Source organism: Maniola jurtina, chromosome 8, assembly GCF_905333055.1.
Source record: "Maniola jurtina chromosome 8, ilManJurt1.1, whole genome shotgun sequence".
NCBI lineage: Eukaryota > Metazoa > Arthropoda > Insecta > Lepidoptera > Nymphalidae > Maniola > Maniola jurtina.
Genome location: NC_060036.1, coordinates 2,847,309 through 2,862,387, shown reverse-complemented (window position 1 = coordinate 2,862,387; position 15,079 = coordinate 2,847,309). Strand labels below are relative to the sequence as shown.

General features: G+C 37.2%; 1 protein-coding gene across 1 annotated transcript in view; it reads right to left on the bottom strand.

Moving 5' to 3' along the window:
• The window catches only part of LOC123867511 (acid sphingomyelinase-like phosphodiesterase 3a), a 48,142-nt gene that overhangs the window by 7,603 nt on the left and 25,460 nt on the right, over positions 1–15,079 (bottom strand). Inside the window, exons 3-6 of the mRNA XM_045909577.1 lie at positions 5,976–6,044; positions 5,310–5,472; positions 4,536–4,738; positions 3,583–3,740 (exon numbers count right to left, since the gene is read on the bottom strand). Of these exons, the coding sequence (XP_045765533.1) occupies positions 3,583–3,740; positions 4,536–4,738; positions 5,310–5,472; positions 5,976–6,044 (593 nt within the window). The remainder of the gene's footprint in view (positions 1–3,582; positions 3,741–4,535; positions 4,739–5,309; positions 5,473–5,975; positions 6,045–15,079) is intronic.

The following is a 15,079-nucleotide window of genomic DNA, read 5'->3' as shown; positions in this document are numbered from 1 at the left end:
CAGCATAAATTGACGCTCACTTTGTATGAGCTTTTTCCCCTTTCCGTACGTGAGTACTTACGTACGAACACGTACGAAAAGATCCCGATCCTTGATTAGTACCTATTATAGAAGTGCTCACAATAGATGCAAGTAGTCGTTCGACAAAAACGGATTGCAAACTGAGCACGGTCGAAGAGACACTAGTTTTCCCGTATACTTACTTAAGGGAGCGCTGTACGCTGACTGAAATTGCCGGCGCATGTAGATACCTAGAATCTGTTTGCTATTTCACCTAACATTGTGTGAGAAAGAGATCACCGGTATAAAGATGCGCCAGCTGACCCTTCTCTCCACCACCCGCGCGAAGTCGAATGATTTGGGTGAGAAGCACGATGTTTTTCACCGAAATAGAATAATAAACATAAACTATGTCTAAAGTTTTACATTGATTTAGAATTTTTATATTTTTAATCTTATTTATTTACGCACAAAGTTGTAATTTTAGTGTTAAAATAGGAATCTTTCGAGGCTCATAACAAAATCAATATTTTTGTCAATGTTTTACATATCAATAAACCTAGATAATGACAAGACAAACCAATACAGTACTTAGTTTTGAGTGTACAATATCAAGTAATGTAGTAATCACCCTCCTACGTTTGTATAAAAAGAGCGCCGACTTGTGTTACCTTAAGTTAGGGTGGTTGCATAGTCACGCTTACCGCCAGCGCCAGCGCCAGCGGTAAGCATGCGGAACACGAGCCTTATAGTTTTTATATCGTTTCATAGCAAAATTGACCCACGCTGACGGCCCGCGCTGATAGAAACCCGTGCGCGATTCGTCCATCACGAACACAGAACACCTTGTTCTATGATCGCGAATGTCCAAGCCGGCAAACCGCGCGATACTAAATACGTTTCATAGTTTTGTGCGGGTCATCAGCGCGATTACGAGCTGGCGGTAAGCGTGACTACGCCACCCCAAATCTTGATTCTGGTTTTAGGGTTCCGTACCTCAAAAGGAAAAACTGAACCCTTATAGGATCACTTTATTGTCTGTCTGTCCGTCTGTCGTGTCTGTCAAGAAAACCTATAGGGTACTTTCCGTTGATCCCGAGAATCATGAATTTTGGCAGGTAGGTAGATCTTATAGCACAAGTAAAGAAATAAATCCGAAAACTGTGAATTTGTGATTACATCATTAAAAAAAAATATTAAAATATGTTTCAATGTTCAAAGTAAGAAAACTATACCAAGTGGGGTATCACATGAAAGGGCTTTACCTAAAAACAGATTTTATTTATTTTCATACATAATAGTTTTTGATTTATCGAGCAAAATTTCGAAAAAAATATGAACCCTGGCTGACTCCCTACTTGGCTAGTTTTTGATTTTAACTTTATGAAAAGCTTAAACGAAATCCCTCCCGCGGCCCATTAAACACGTAAAGCCACAATACAGCTATCACTTAATCCCGCAAACACGTTCTAGTGCTGAAAGATAGGAAACGTTTTATTTCATTTCGTTTTCATGGTGTATTATTTAGGTTGTAAAATTATTTAGGTTAGATTAAGAAATATCTGTAAGACAATAGCTTATAAGATTTTATTATAATTACTGTTAGTTGTCATAAAGGGTCGATCTTAAGCCTCCAACGAATAAAGACGTCTACCACAACGCCGTCTCCATCATTTAACACAACCAAAAGTTTAATATTTCATGGCGACCCTGCCAGTCGGTGCGCACCTGCACCGGCCGTACCTACCGTACCTTCCGTACCTCAAAAAGAAAAACGGAATCCTTATAGGATCACTTTGTTGTCTGTCTGTCTTGTCTATCAAGAAAACCTATATAGTGTACTTCTCGTTGTCCTAGAATCATGAAAGGCAGGTAGGTAGGTCTTATAGCACAAGTAAAGGAAAAAATCCGAAAACCGTGAATTTTTGATAACATCACAAAAAATAAAATAAAATGTGTTTATGAATAAATATAATTAATTAATTAGTATTTTCAATGTAAGATAACTATACCTAGTGGAGTATCATATGAAAGGGTTTTGCCTGTACATTCTAAAACAGTTTTTAAACATAACTAATAGTTTTTGATTTACCTTTCGTGCAAAATGTCAGAATAAATAACCGAGTTCTCAATCCTCGGTTCTGACGCGAATCTGACTCGTACTTGGCTGGTTTATATATTCAAAATTTAATTTTATAGTGAACTAGCCGATGCCCGCGACTTCGCCCGCGTGGATTTAAGTTTTTTGAAATTCCGTGGGAACTCTTTGGTTTTCCGGGATAAAAAGTAGCCTATGTGCTAATCCAGGATATTTTCTATCTCCATTCCAAATTTCAACCAAATCCGTCTAGTAGTTTTTGCGTGAAGGAGTAACAAACATACACACACACACACACACACACATACACACTTTCGCCTTTATAATATTAGTGTGATAGCAACGGTTTCATTGATAGACTCTATGTGCAATGTGCTTCTCGTGTGACCCAAATTTCTTCCAGAATAGCTTCATTAAAAGCAAAAAGTAATTGCCGTACGTAGGTCCCTACCTTCCTACTCGTCATTGCATTGAAATCAAACAATACACTCATAATAAGAGACCATGCGTCATAGAATCGTCACTATTGAGGTCAGTGCAAAAACCAAGCCTCTATTCTCCTGAAATCATCATCATCATGATCAACCCATCTCCGGCCAACTACTGAGTACGGGTCTCCTTTCAGAATGACAAGGGCTTAGGTGTAGTCACGTAGACTTCACACACCTTATTTTATAGAGAACTCCCAGGCATGCAGCTTTCTTCACGATATTTTCCTTCACCGTTCAAGCAAGTGATATTTAATATACATACATATTACATACATTTTTTTATATATGTGTATTTAATTTATTTATTAGTACACCCCTTCCACTTTCTTTAATTTTTATTATATCCTCACCCTAAGGTTGCCTGGAAGAGATCGCTGTTTTAGCGAAAAGGCCGCCTATTGTACAAACATCTATTTTATTTATACGTTTCTGTCTTGGTGTACAATAAAGAATATTTTACTTACTTACTTACTTATTTAAGTATTATTGTACGGGTATTGGCACGGGCTAGTCTATTACATTGACAGCTGTGGGTCAGACGAGCCTGAGCACCGCCTTTTCTTTTAGGAATATTACAAACCTATAATTCACTGGCTACCGGCCACGCAATGTCATTCCGCCCTGGAAACTAAATGTCCTCAGTCCTCGCGTACTTCGCTATTGCGGAAAAACATGGATAACGGAATGTAGCATTTTACTACAACAAATACCTATCTCGAAATTGGTTAGAAGGTTAAAAAATTACACACTTAGATTACATCCCCGAAACGAATATCAGCTACTTTCTGTTTCGGAAAATCAAAGAATGGGATTTTTTAAAAAACCTAAATCAACGTGGACAAAGTCGTGGGCATTTGGTATTTTTTATCCCGAAAAATGGATACGGAATTTTTAAAAACCTAAATCCACGTGGACCGTCGTCCAGCACGTGAATAAACGCGAGCAATAACACTGACTAGATTGAGAGTGGTGAGAATAGTTTGATTCACTTACCATCTCATTTTTATCAGTGGCCTTCTTAAGCACAGCATCCAGCCACTCCCACTGCTCCCTTGCGGCGTCGCCGTATTCTTTATCGACTTTGAACAAGTTAGTGTTCAGTGCAATAATCCGGAGCCTGCTTTTCGTCTGCTCTATTGTGTAGTAACCCCCTGGGACAGAAATAAGAAATAATATATTGGCATTAAAAGGGTTACACGTCTTGTCATATGCTTTTTCATATAAACGTATTACGCCTATTATTCTATTATTTGTTGTTATAGATCTGTAACTAAGCCACAAATCAATTAATCTCTCCATTATCTATACTCTCACAGAATAAACATAGTCGAATGATATTTAATTTGATATTTAACCTCCCCGTGGCCCCCGTATTGCGGGTAACAGCAGCGCTTGGGCCGGTGTACCCTGGTAATCAACAAACTCTGCATGGGGTATTATTGGCCACGGATAATTGACCTGGCAACGATGGGGTGTTGCCCGCGCGTCTCTCTAAGTGTCCCGAGCAGAGGGCGCAGTAGACGCACCCATGGGCCATAGCCCCAGGGACGGAAGGTGTGGCTCTGTTGGGTGGTTGGTGATGAGTGTTTCATCACCCATCCAATCACTGGCTGCCCCACCGGTTTCTCGCCTGTCCAGTTTGATATCTCTTTATTCTATTTTATCTATCTCTTTATTTTAACCTAAAGCCAAAATACCAATTTTTCATGGATGAAAATGAAGGACCTTCATACGCATCCCCTATTAAATTGTTTTAGTTTTAGCGGAATTTCCAAAAATAGTTTCTTAGTGAGTCAAAAAAGGAACATACTGTCAAAATTTTAAGTTTCTAACCCAAGCACTAATAGGCTCTACATCGATGGATATCTCAGTCAGTCAGTCAGGGCCAGTCTTTTAAAAATATGTAAAGATTATTATAAAATATTTTATTTAAAAGATGTTCTTACCACTGTTAAAAGTTTCGAAAACTTCCAAGGGAAGCCAGTGATTCCATACAATCCTTAAGGATTCGGAAGGTTCCGGGTCTGTATCACCAAGCACAGGGAAAACGAAGTCAGAGCTGAAGGTCATTCGCAGGAGCTCCGTCATACTTCTAATTGCCTGGTACTTATCCTCCTCTTTATTCGAGTATAGAGAAGAAGTAACGTCTCTAAAAAGAAATAAAACACATCAAACTAATTCTTGGAACTCGTACAACGAATCTATAGAACTCAATAATATTTAAATAGTTAAATTTTAGAAGCTCGCAAAGGTGGTCCTGAATTGCCTACGAAGCCGAATGGAGCAAAGAGGAGAGGTGGCGAGTGAAGCAAGCTGACCACCTCTTTAGCGACACAAAGCTCATAATATAAGTAAGTGAAGCTAAACGGGCGACGTAGCATTCAAAAACACTAGGGGTAGGACAGTTAAGACTGCATGGATTCAAGAAGCCCAAATTGAAAAAAAAAAATTTAACCAATATTTTTTATTCAAAAGCACTATTAAACCTTTTAACTACAACTACTTTTGAATCAAATGTAATATGACTGTATTATGGAGTTAAAAATAGATTTGTCAGGCAGAGTTTTAAATGTTGCATAGAAATTGCAACAATTGAGACTGTAACGTCTTTTGTGCTAAGGGTAGGTAGCAAGCTAAGCTGATCGCACTTCAACTGCGTGAAAATATCGTTATGTGCAAAGGCTCTTGGCTCTTAAAAAGTTGAATGTAAATAAACTCACCCAGTCCAAAGAACAAATTCTAAATTTTCCGTACGCTGGTTCCTCATAAACTTCAGCGCCGACTTGATCAGCTCCACCGGACTATCGCAGGAGTAATCGCCGAGGTGACCAAAAGCTCGGTGATGGCCTAAACCTCCACGCTCTTCAATCGTTATGCGACACTCTGTAGACAATCTACTAATTAATTCACTAGATGATGCCCGCGACTTCGTCCGCGTGGATTAAGATTTTCAAAAATCTCGTGGGAACTCTTTGATTTTCCGTGATAAAAAGTTACCTATGTCAATTACTGTGACGAGAGCTACCTCTGTATGTAGATGTAGTATGTACCCATATAAATTGATTAAACAGATGGTTCTTTAAGAATCCCGTAGGAACTCTTTGATTTTCCGGGATAAAAAGTAGCTTACGTCCTTCCCCGGGATGTAAACTAACTCTGTACCTTTCATCAAAGTCGGTTAAGCTGTTTGGCCGTGAAAAACTAGCAGACAGACAGACAGACAGACACACTAACGCATTTATAATATTAGTATGGAATTATGGATTAGTATAGATTGTCTCAATAGCTCAACGGTTTTCTCGTATACAAGAGAGAACATTGTGGAGACCTCTCAGGCTTGCTGGCTTCGTCCACGTAGTAAAAATCGTGAGCAATTTTCTACTTACGCCTTCTATTGAAGTCCAGCGTTGCATAGTGGGGGTCGTAGTGGAAATCCGTGATGTGCCAGAAGTGCGCTGCAACAAGAGAAAGAAGTCTTAAAAACTTTAGACAGAATGAGGTTGAATCGGCCTCACTCTGCGATGATAACCCGACAACTTAGCAGTACAAGCGCTCGACTGGAAACACCAAGGAAGGAACTTAGTGTTTTTTTGGGTTCCGTACCTCAAACAGTAAAAAGCAACCCTTATAGTATCTGGGTCTGTCTGTCCGTCTGTCTGCTTGTTCGTCTGTTTGTCTGTCCGTCTGTCGTGCCTATCAAGACAACCTGTAGGGTACTTTCCGTTGATCTAGAATCATGAAATTTGGTCCTATACCAGGATAGGAAAAAAACCAGCCAGATACATAAAAATAAATAAAAATCTGTTTTAGGATGTACAGGTAAAGCCCTGCCATAATATGATACCCCACTTGGTATACTTATCTTATTTTGAAAATTGAAACACTTTTTTTTAGATGATGTAACCACAAATTCGCAGTTTTTAGATTTATTCTTGTACTTGTGCTATAAGACCTACCTACCTACCAAATTTCATGATTCTAGGTCAACGGGAAATACCCTATAGGTTTCTTGACAGACACGACGGACAGACAGACAGACAGACAGACAACAAAGTGATCCTATATCGTAACAAATTTATTTTTAATGTGTAATTTAATTAGTGTAATTGGACTGAAATGTCCGTTCTAATTAAATGATTAAATAAATAAATAAAATAATAAATAAATAAGGGTTCCGTTTTTGCTTTTTAGGTACGGAATCCTAAAAAATCTGAAAACCGTGAATTCGTGGTTACATCAAAAACAGACAATATTATTTTCAATATTCAAAGTAAGATAACTATACCAAGTGAGGTATCATATTATGAAAGGGCTTTACCTGTACATTCTAAAACAGATTATATTTGTTTTTATGCATTACAGATTTTGATTTATCGTGCAAAATGTCTGAAAAAATGCCCGAGTACGGTACCCTTGGTGCACGAGTCTGACTCGCACTTGGCCCGTTATATTTGTGGTACAAAACCCTCGGTGCATGAGTCTGGCTCGCGCTTGGCCGGTTTTTTTATTGTTTCATAGGCTTGCGCTTGAAACAATCAAAATAAAAAGCAAAGATGAGGTCTAAGTCGGAGTGCACTCGCCAAAATGATGAATGACTAATTAAATCTCTTGCTTTGAAGGTAGGTATTTATTACTATTTAGGTTATAGGCAGGAAACACGGACGCCGGGCATTCCAAGCCTTAGTGGTTTGTATCAAAACTGTTTATATAGTGAAATAGTAGGTAATGTAGGCGCTAATTCTATGTCAAGATGTGAACGAGTGTGCCTGAACGCGGCCTACTGTTCTAAGTGGTTTACAAGCCCCATTTTTCCAACTGTATATCCCATTCGCATTGGGGTCGTGCGCTATTTTTATTTCGCCATTTAGAAATACTCTTAACCGCCAATGTTTTTACTTGGCAATGCGGATTTTAGACGAGAGTTTAAACCATCTCGACCTGTTTGTTTTATCGTTGCGGATTTCATCGACATTTTTTTGTTGAAATACTAGTTGGTGTTAATAATTTTAGGGTTCCGTGCGCGAAGGGTGCGCGTGGGTTTAGGTTTTTAAGTTCACGCGGGAATTGTTTTCCGGTATTTTGCGGGCCTATGTTGCTCTCCAGGTCCTTATCTATACCCATGCAAAAAATCACGTCGATCCGTTCCTCCGTTGCAACGTGATTGAAGGTCAAACCAACAAACGAATAAACCAACAAACAAACATATTTTCGCATTTATAATATGTATAATATCAAAGACGTTGCGCAACTGTTACCTTGTAAAACTGTGTTAGAACCACACGCCGGAAATCTGCTGGTACATAATATTATTATAATAAGGGGTTACGACTCGGAAAGAGAGTAAATTTTTCCCGTGTTTAATTGATCTGTCCTCTCCGACACTCATTAATCAGTGTGTTTTTGCACCCCGAGGGAGCAGATAAGCCAACGACATAGCTTTCTTATGGGAACGATGAATGAGACGCAATTCGTTTTTGTATTTCCCGTATTTTATTTGGCTTTATTTATTGCTAATGTTTTTGGTCTGTATGAATAATAGCGTGGATTTAGTGATGTAAATATAATGTTTCGTTTCGCCATAGGGATGGTGCCTACTAGTCAAATCAGTAGCTTTTAATCAAACGTCACAAGTGTAAATTAAAAATTTATAACACCCCCGACAAGTGAAGGTTACAGTAACTAGAAAAGAACTTTCAGACGGCTGAACCAATTTTCTTGGAGTATAGCTAAGAATACTCTCGATCAAGCCACGTTTCAAAGAAAAAGAACTAAATTAAAATCGGTTTATTAGTTTAGGAGCTACAATGCCACAGATTTTAACAGAAATCTGGAAAACCACAGACATAGATATTAGTTTCTAGAATATGTCTGCAAAATTTCATGGACTAAGGTTGCTTAATATTCAAATGAAATTGTAACTACGATTGTATGAAACGAGTGGAAACGAGTGACGGAGAGAGCCCTCTTAACTGTCAATACGAAAGATTCATTTATTTTAAACATGTATTCAATTATGGGGAAGTCTTTCCTATGATGGTTAATTTGGAGCTCGAAAACTCGCATTTTTTGGTTTAAATGTAGAGAAACTTCAAGGATAGCTCTCTCCATTACTCGCTGGGTGACTCTGAGCTTTCTTACGAGGCCTATTTAGTTAGCGACCATGTTCTGGATTCATCAGTCATTACACAAGCACTGTGGCTTATGGCTAAGTTTCCACAAGAGAGAAACTCAAAGCATTGCAGGTTTGCAAACATAGTACACATATCTATAGCTTCTTACAATAATGTGCTAGTTTCCTAGAATAGCGGTGCCTGAGGCACTTCGTGAGACAGCTATTTTATACACGGACCTTCCGGTATCAAATTAAATTCATGTCAAAGGGATTTGGATATTTTAGTAAGGCACTTGGCCTACCTATACTGTCCGCCATTATCTTTTGAGGGTTCCGTACCTCAAAAAGAAAAACGGAACCCTTATAGGATCACTTTGTTTTATGTCTGTCTATCTGTCTGTCCGTCGTGTCTGTCAAGAAACCTATAGGCTACTTTCCGTTGACCTAGAATTATGAAAATTGGCAGTTAGGTAGGTCTTATAGCACAAGTACAGGAATAAATCTGAAAACCGCGAATTTATGGTTACATCATTTAGGAAAAAACAAAAATAGAGGACTACTAGGTAGGTCAAAATCTTCAAAGATTTTTTTGCCAATTTCATAAGAAGCTTTACTGAAAAAACAATAAGAAACTCTAATGTACATAAGCACAATGTACAAATATTTAAAAAAGAAATTCCACAATCAAATCCGACTTGCTTCAGCTACTAGTCTTGAACTAATTAAGACTGCAGCGGTAATGATGTTTCGGGGCGCGCTGGTGTGGGAACGCGCGGCCGGAGACATGGCAATCTCTATCAACTTGACTGATAGCTTCATTAAGTGCTTATTTCCCCGAAGACTTCTCAGTTTTACAAAATGCTGAAGGCAACTCTTTATTTTTATTCTCTTGTTTTCATCCATCTAAACATTCTAAACGGATGGATTCTGATTTTAGCAGCTTATTTTTGTTTGTTTGTCATGTTCTTTTGTTACTTGAAAGCAAACTTTAAGCTGAGAATTTATAGACTGAAAACTCCAATAATTTATTTACTCGACCGGAACTTGAGCCCGGGACTTCACGATCTGCAGCTAGACCAACGGATCAGAGGCGAAGATATAAAAACTAGGAAACAAACGATAAATAAAAAGGTCTACTCACCTACTCCTTTGACAAGAAAATCTGCAATCACCTTGAAGGTTTGACCTCGACACGATTAACTGTGTTGGTAAAATTTAAAAACTTTCACCTTGCCAAGTATTCCCACACCAATTCCCGAATCGTCATTCTGCAGAGTTAATTATAAGAAGCTCGCTGCAAAGCCAACCTAATGAATACTGTCCAATTATAAAGCTAACCTCTACGCTCGATATCTTAGTTTGTACCTACTAAGCACATTAGCTAAGTTATACCTGGAAGGTACCATCAGGTATTTTAAGTTAAAATATCATGTATTCTTGGTTAAAAATTATCGAATTAACTCCAAACCATGGTCGCTAGACCTGAAGCGATATTGAGTTCGAAAAACCGATTAGTGATGGGGTCCCAAGGTATTGCTAACCCGCTCCGAGAAATACAGCGTTGGAAAACCCCCCACTAAGTATGTGGGCATACGATCTCAAACGAGTTGGTGGGAGCCACTGAATGCAAGCGACACAATTACTATGGCAGACTGGGTAGGTACAGTCTATAGAGTGCTACATTTTGTCGCTATATATCTAAAGTAAAGTCAACTTCTGACCCTGCAAAAACTCGAAGTTTTGGCTTACTAGAAATTGTATAATATATTACGATAATTGGTGAGATCCTAGTTAAATGAAAACTGCAAGATATGAAAACTACCTACCTATACCTTTTATTATAGCAAAAGGGAAATAACATAACATTTATCAGTATTTTACGGAAAAGAGGGATAGAATGCTCTTGGAAACCTTTTAGTCCATAAAACTTGAAGCTTTGCAGTGGGTATGGAGATACGGATTATATAGGTAACGGTACGCTTATATTTTCTCTTTTTCAAATATTGGAATTATTGCTTGACAAAGAAACGGATTATTATTATAAGGTTTATACAATTTCGGGTTATCTTTATTTAAAAACATTATTTATTTATGAACATCTAAATAAATATGTAAAATCTGATATTATGAGCTATTGTTATCTTTTATTTGTAAGATATTAGATAAGATATATGTAATATTCTATTTAAGTCTATTCTCTTGATATATAATTTTTTTTTTAATAATTTAATATTTAAGTAATCTTTTGTGACTAGTTAAACCTAGTTTAAGATTGTAAAAATAATTTGTACGCTGTTGATTCTTTCTTCTTTGTAGTTGTATTCCTTCATTACTGAGGGTCGTGAGTCCTTTCCAACAATCACATAATGGCAGGAGTTCTCTTGGGTTAATAATGCGGTGGTATCCCAGATCCCTCCGGATACATAACTCACTAAGAGAACGAAATTTCGATTCTTAGGTTTTTGCAGTTATTATCAGATTAATATTAAGATATTAACGTGATCTCCAAGCATCGAGGAAACGAAAAGGCCAAATACGGACCTCCAAAGACGGTCACCGTGAATTTTTACAAAATATTATGTACTTCGTCTAAAACTGTTTACGATTGACAGGAGTGCGGACACTGATGTTCGTTGGAACATGTTGTTACTATGAAGCGCCCCAGTGGAACATTTGTATCGCTGCTTACAGATTTATAACAAGCTTGTTCTGTTCCTTGTGTATAAAAAGATTGCACCAATAAGTCCGTGTAATAAACTAGGTAGGTAACAAAAATTTCAAACCCCTATTTTACCCCCTTTCGGGCTTGAATTTTTAAAATTCCTTTTTAGCGGATGTCTACGTTATAATAACTATCTGCATGCCATTTAGCCCGATCCGTCCAGTACTTCTTTTCCAGTCAACTGTTTCTTTTATAATATTTATTTAGACTAATGACGTAATAAAATCTACACATAAAATCTGTAGAAAGTTAGAGATGCTGGGGCATTTCACTCGATTAGTCCTTCTTTCAAAGTCCATGAATAATTCAAGCGTTCTGCATCGAGTTGCATTCAGAACTGTTCAGAGTCCCTTTGCATTTCTCAGTTGGCAACTAATATATTATGCACCAAGTACCCACCTTCTACTATTTATATAATATCTTAGTTACAACAGTCTGTATCAGTCAGTATGTCAGTATCTTAGTCGAACATGGATACGGAGTCATACAATATTAATGTTAGTTAATAATTCCAGTAAAACATTTGCTGGTTTTTTAGTAGGTATTATTTTTTCTAAATAGTTGTACTTATATGTGTTTTCTAATTCTTGAACATAATACCTTTAAATTATAATATTTGCGTGACCTTTGCTACATTATCAATTTACGCAAATTAGTCTAAGACCCATCACCTACAAGGTCTATTATACTACGTTCTTATTTTTATGCGACTACTTTTAAAATACAATGTTTGTGTTACCTTTGATAAATGACGTTCCACGTACAGGACCTACTTATCCTCATATGCGATTAATTTATACACAATATTTGCGTAACCTTTGCTACGTTACCTATTAACGAGAATTATAAAGGCTCTACACTACGTAATTATCCTCTGTGAAATCACGTTTAGTGAACGTTATTGTCATATTGTTGATTGCACAATGTTGTGTTTCACCCGCGCGCTAATTGTTTTGCTATCGAAATATATCTTCTAGCTCGTGATTAATTTTCGAAGTCAAAGGTTAACATTGCTTTATTTCAATAGTAGGTAGAATTCGAAACAAAGTATTATATCTGAATTGCCTATTCATTAAAGGCTCCATTAGATGGAATGCGTGCTTGCAGAAAATAGGTATTAGCAGACGAACTGCACGTATGAAGCTGATAAGTTCAACTGCACGGTGTAGTTGGGGTTGTAACTGACTGCTATCGAGCATGCAGTCCGTCAGTTGGAGCCATAATTAGTGTTCACAAAACATATAATTTAATCACAACTTTTGTGTATTAACATATAGTAAAGTTACAACTGTGCATAGGTAAGGCAAAAAGACGGAAAAACATCGTAATTTGACATTCAACTGAATGAGAGATGAACGCGCAGTTAACTTACCTAGAAAAGTCACCCATAGTCGGATAGTGTAACGATTAAGTCTCGGACCGAGAAAATCGTTGTTCTGATGATTAGGTATATTGTTTGCAAATGTCTGTCATTGTACATCCAGCAAAATCATTCAAATCCTGATTTTCGATAAAATATCTATATTAGGCATCTTAAATAATAAGATATGCCCAAAAGGACATAAATGAAGGCGAATATTAATGTGAAGAGCCCAGAGTGTTCCGTTACAAAGGTAAAAATAATTGAATTTAATGTCAATCGTGAAAAACAGGCTGAATTGGGTAGTACCTACTTGTGTTTTGAAGATGCCGTTTTGCTTTTTGCTAATAAAAAATTCCGCAATAATATTAGTATTTAAGTAAAACATGGCGTTACAGTGTAATAACTGTAATTTAAAGGAAAATAGCGAAATACTTGACAAAAAGTACCCCAAGAACGAAATTCCTAGCGGTTTTTTATTGAAATCAAGGCAAAATTGAAAATATTACATCAAATCAAATCACAAAATACTTTCATTTCAAAATATTAAATCAAAACAATTCTAATCAAATTATTATTTACTAGCGGTCTTGATGCTGTCTCCCTGATGACCAATGTGTCAACGCACGTTGCGTCCCACATTAGCGCCCGTCCCCTTTCCCACGGAACCAGCGTTAATCTATCAGGTCTCTTGCCATCACCTCGACTAATCCCTGCCGGCTCAATGAGCGGAGAAATGCCTATGGTGGCAAGAGCCCTTTTGATCGAATCGTTAAGAGAGCTATGCCTAAATAGACTACCAGCGCAGCTCCTTTGGCAAGAGAGCCGCGCTGCCTCTGCACGGCACTTTGCGGTAAATTCGAACGCACCCTAAACTATACTATTGGCAACGCTTATAGTTAGAAATGGAAAAAGAATTTTTATTATGTAATACACATTTTAACAAGTATAATAACGTTAATAGACAAGTCATTAAAAAATAACGTTGAACTTATCTTTTTAGAAGATAAGATTTTAATCACGGAACACATGGTTTCAACTAGAACAAAAGGTCTCAAGGAAAATCACTACAACCTATTGTTACAGAGAGAGAGGTATTGGTATAAAAAAGTAAAAGAATTAATCGTTTTACGTCTCTTGGTCAAATAATGGTATACGGCGGGATTCAATTTGAATGTGCAAAGGAAAATGAAAAGTTCGATTCTATGTTCTTCTTTTTTTTTGATCGAGTTTTTAAATCGAGGAAAAGCTGTTTCCACTCTAAAAGATTAATATTATTTTTATCGGTTCACACTGTGCTTGACGACAACAGAAGTGGTTATCATTCGGAACTTAGATTTTACCAAGATTTAGAAGAAATTAGAGCAAAATTATTAAAATATTTTTTGTGTTCGGTTTTACTATTAAATGCATTATTACTGAGAAATACTAAAATCTCAAATACATACAGTAGACAAACTTGGACAAATTTATTTCGTCCAAGCGAGCATACAACTCATTGACAGAGCCTATGTTACTTTGAAACCATACATTTTACGAAAATCTGACAAACTTTGTTTCCTAGTGTTTCCAGAACTTTTCTGAATTCAAATTTTTATTGAATTTCATTGGTTAATATTCTACTAAAAATCAAACTATGTTCATATGAAAGCGCTCCGAAGCGACTTAACTCCATCTGATTTCGCTAACTCAGTTAATTCCTGTAGACGTAACTCTATATCGCAAGACCCAGTTTAAAGATTAACCCCAAATAGAGGGGTATCATTAATCACGCCCACCCTTCAACAAAGAGACCGGCAGCCTGTGATTAGCGCCTAAATTATCATCCGACAAATAGGGTTACTAACTCTTAACCACATACTCTTATTACATTTTCGAATAAAACAAATTGAGCTCTAGGTTAATAGAACTTTGAAAATAATAATTCATGATTGTCGACAGGCTGATCGATCCCGGCTTCGATTGGGTGGATTTTTTTTAATTGCGTTTTAGAGCGTGGTAAGTAGTGGGTTTCAGCCAAAAAACACCTTAAGCCAAACTTTCAGTTTTGACCAAAATGGACCAAAGAATTGGCCGAAGCCAATTCAGTTTCTAGCAAGCGCCGACTCTGTTACGAATGCACGAGAGTGCAATGAAAGAGACGTCGCGTGGAGGGTGAAAGTCACAGTGTCATATTTTATGACAGGTTCAACAAGACAACAGTCAACATTTAAAACGTTGAAAACACTATTTTAATGACTTTTAGCCACTCTTGAACAGAATTTCTTAGGGTTATTAAACCTATCAGCTTCTGCCG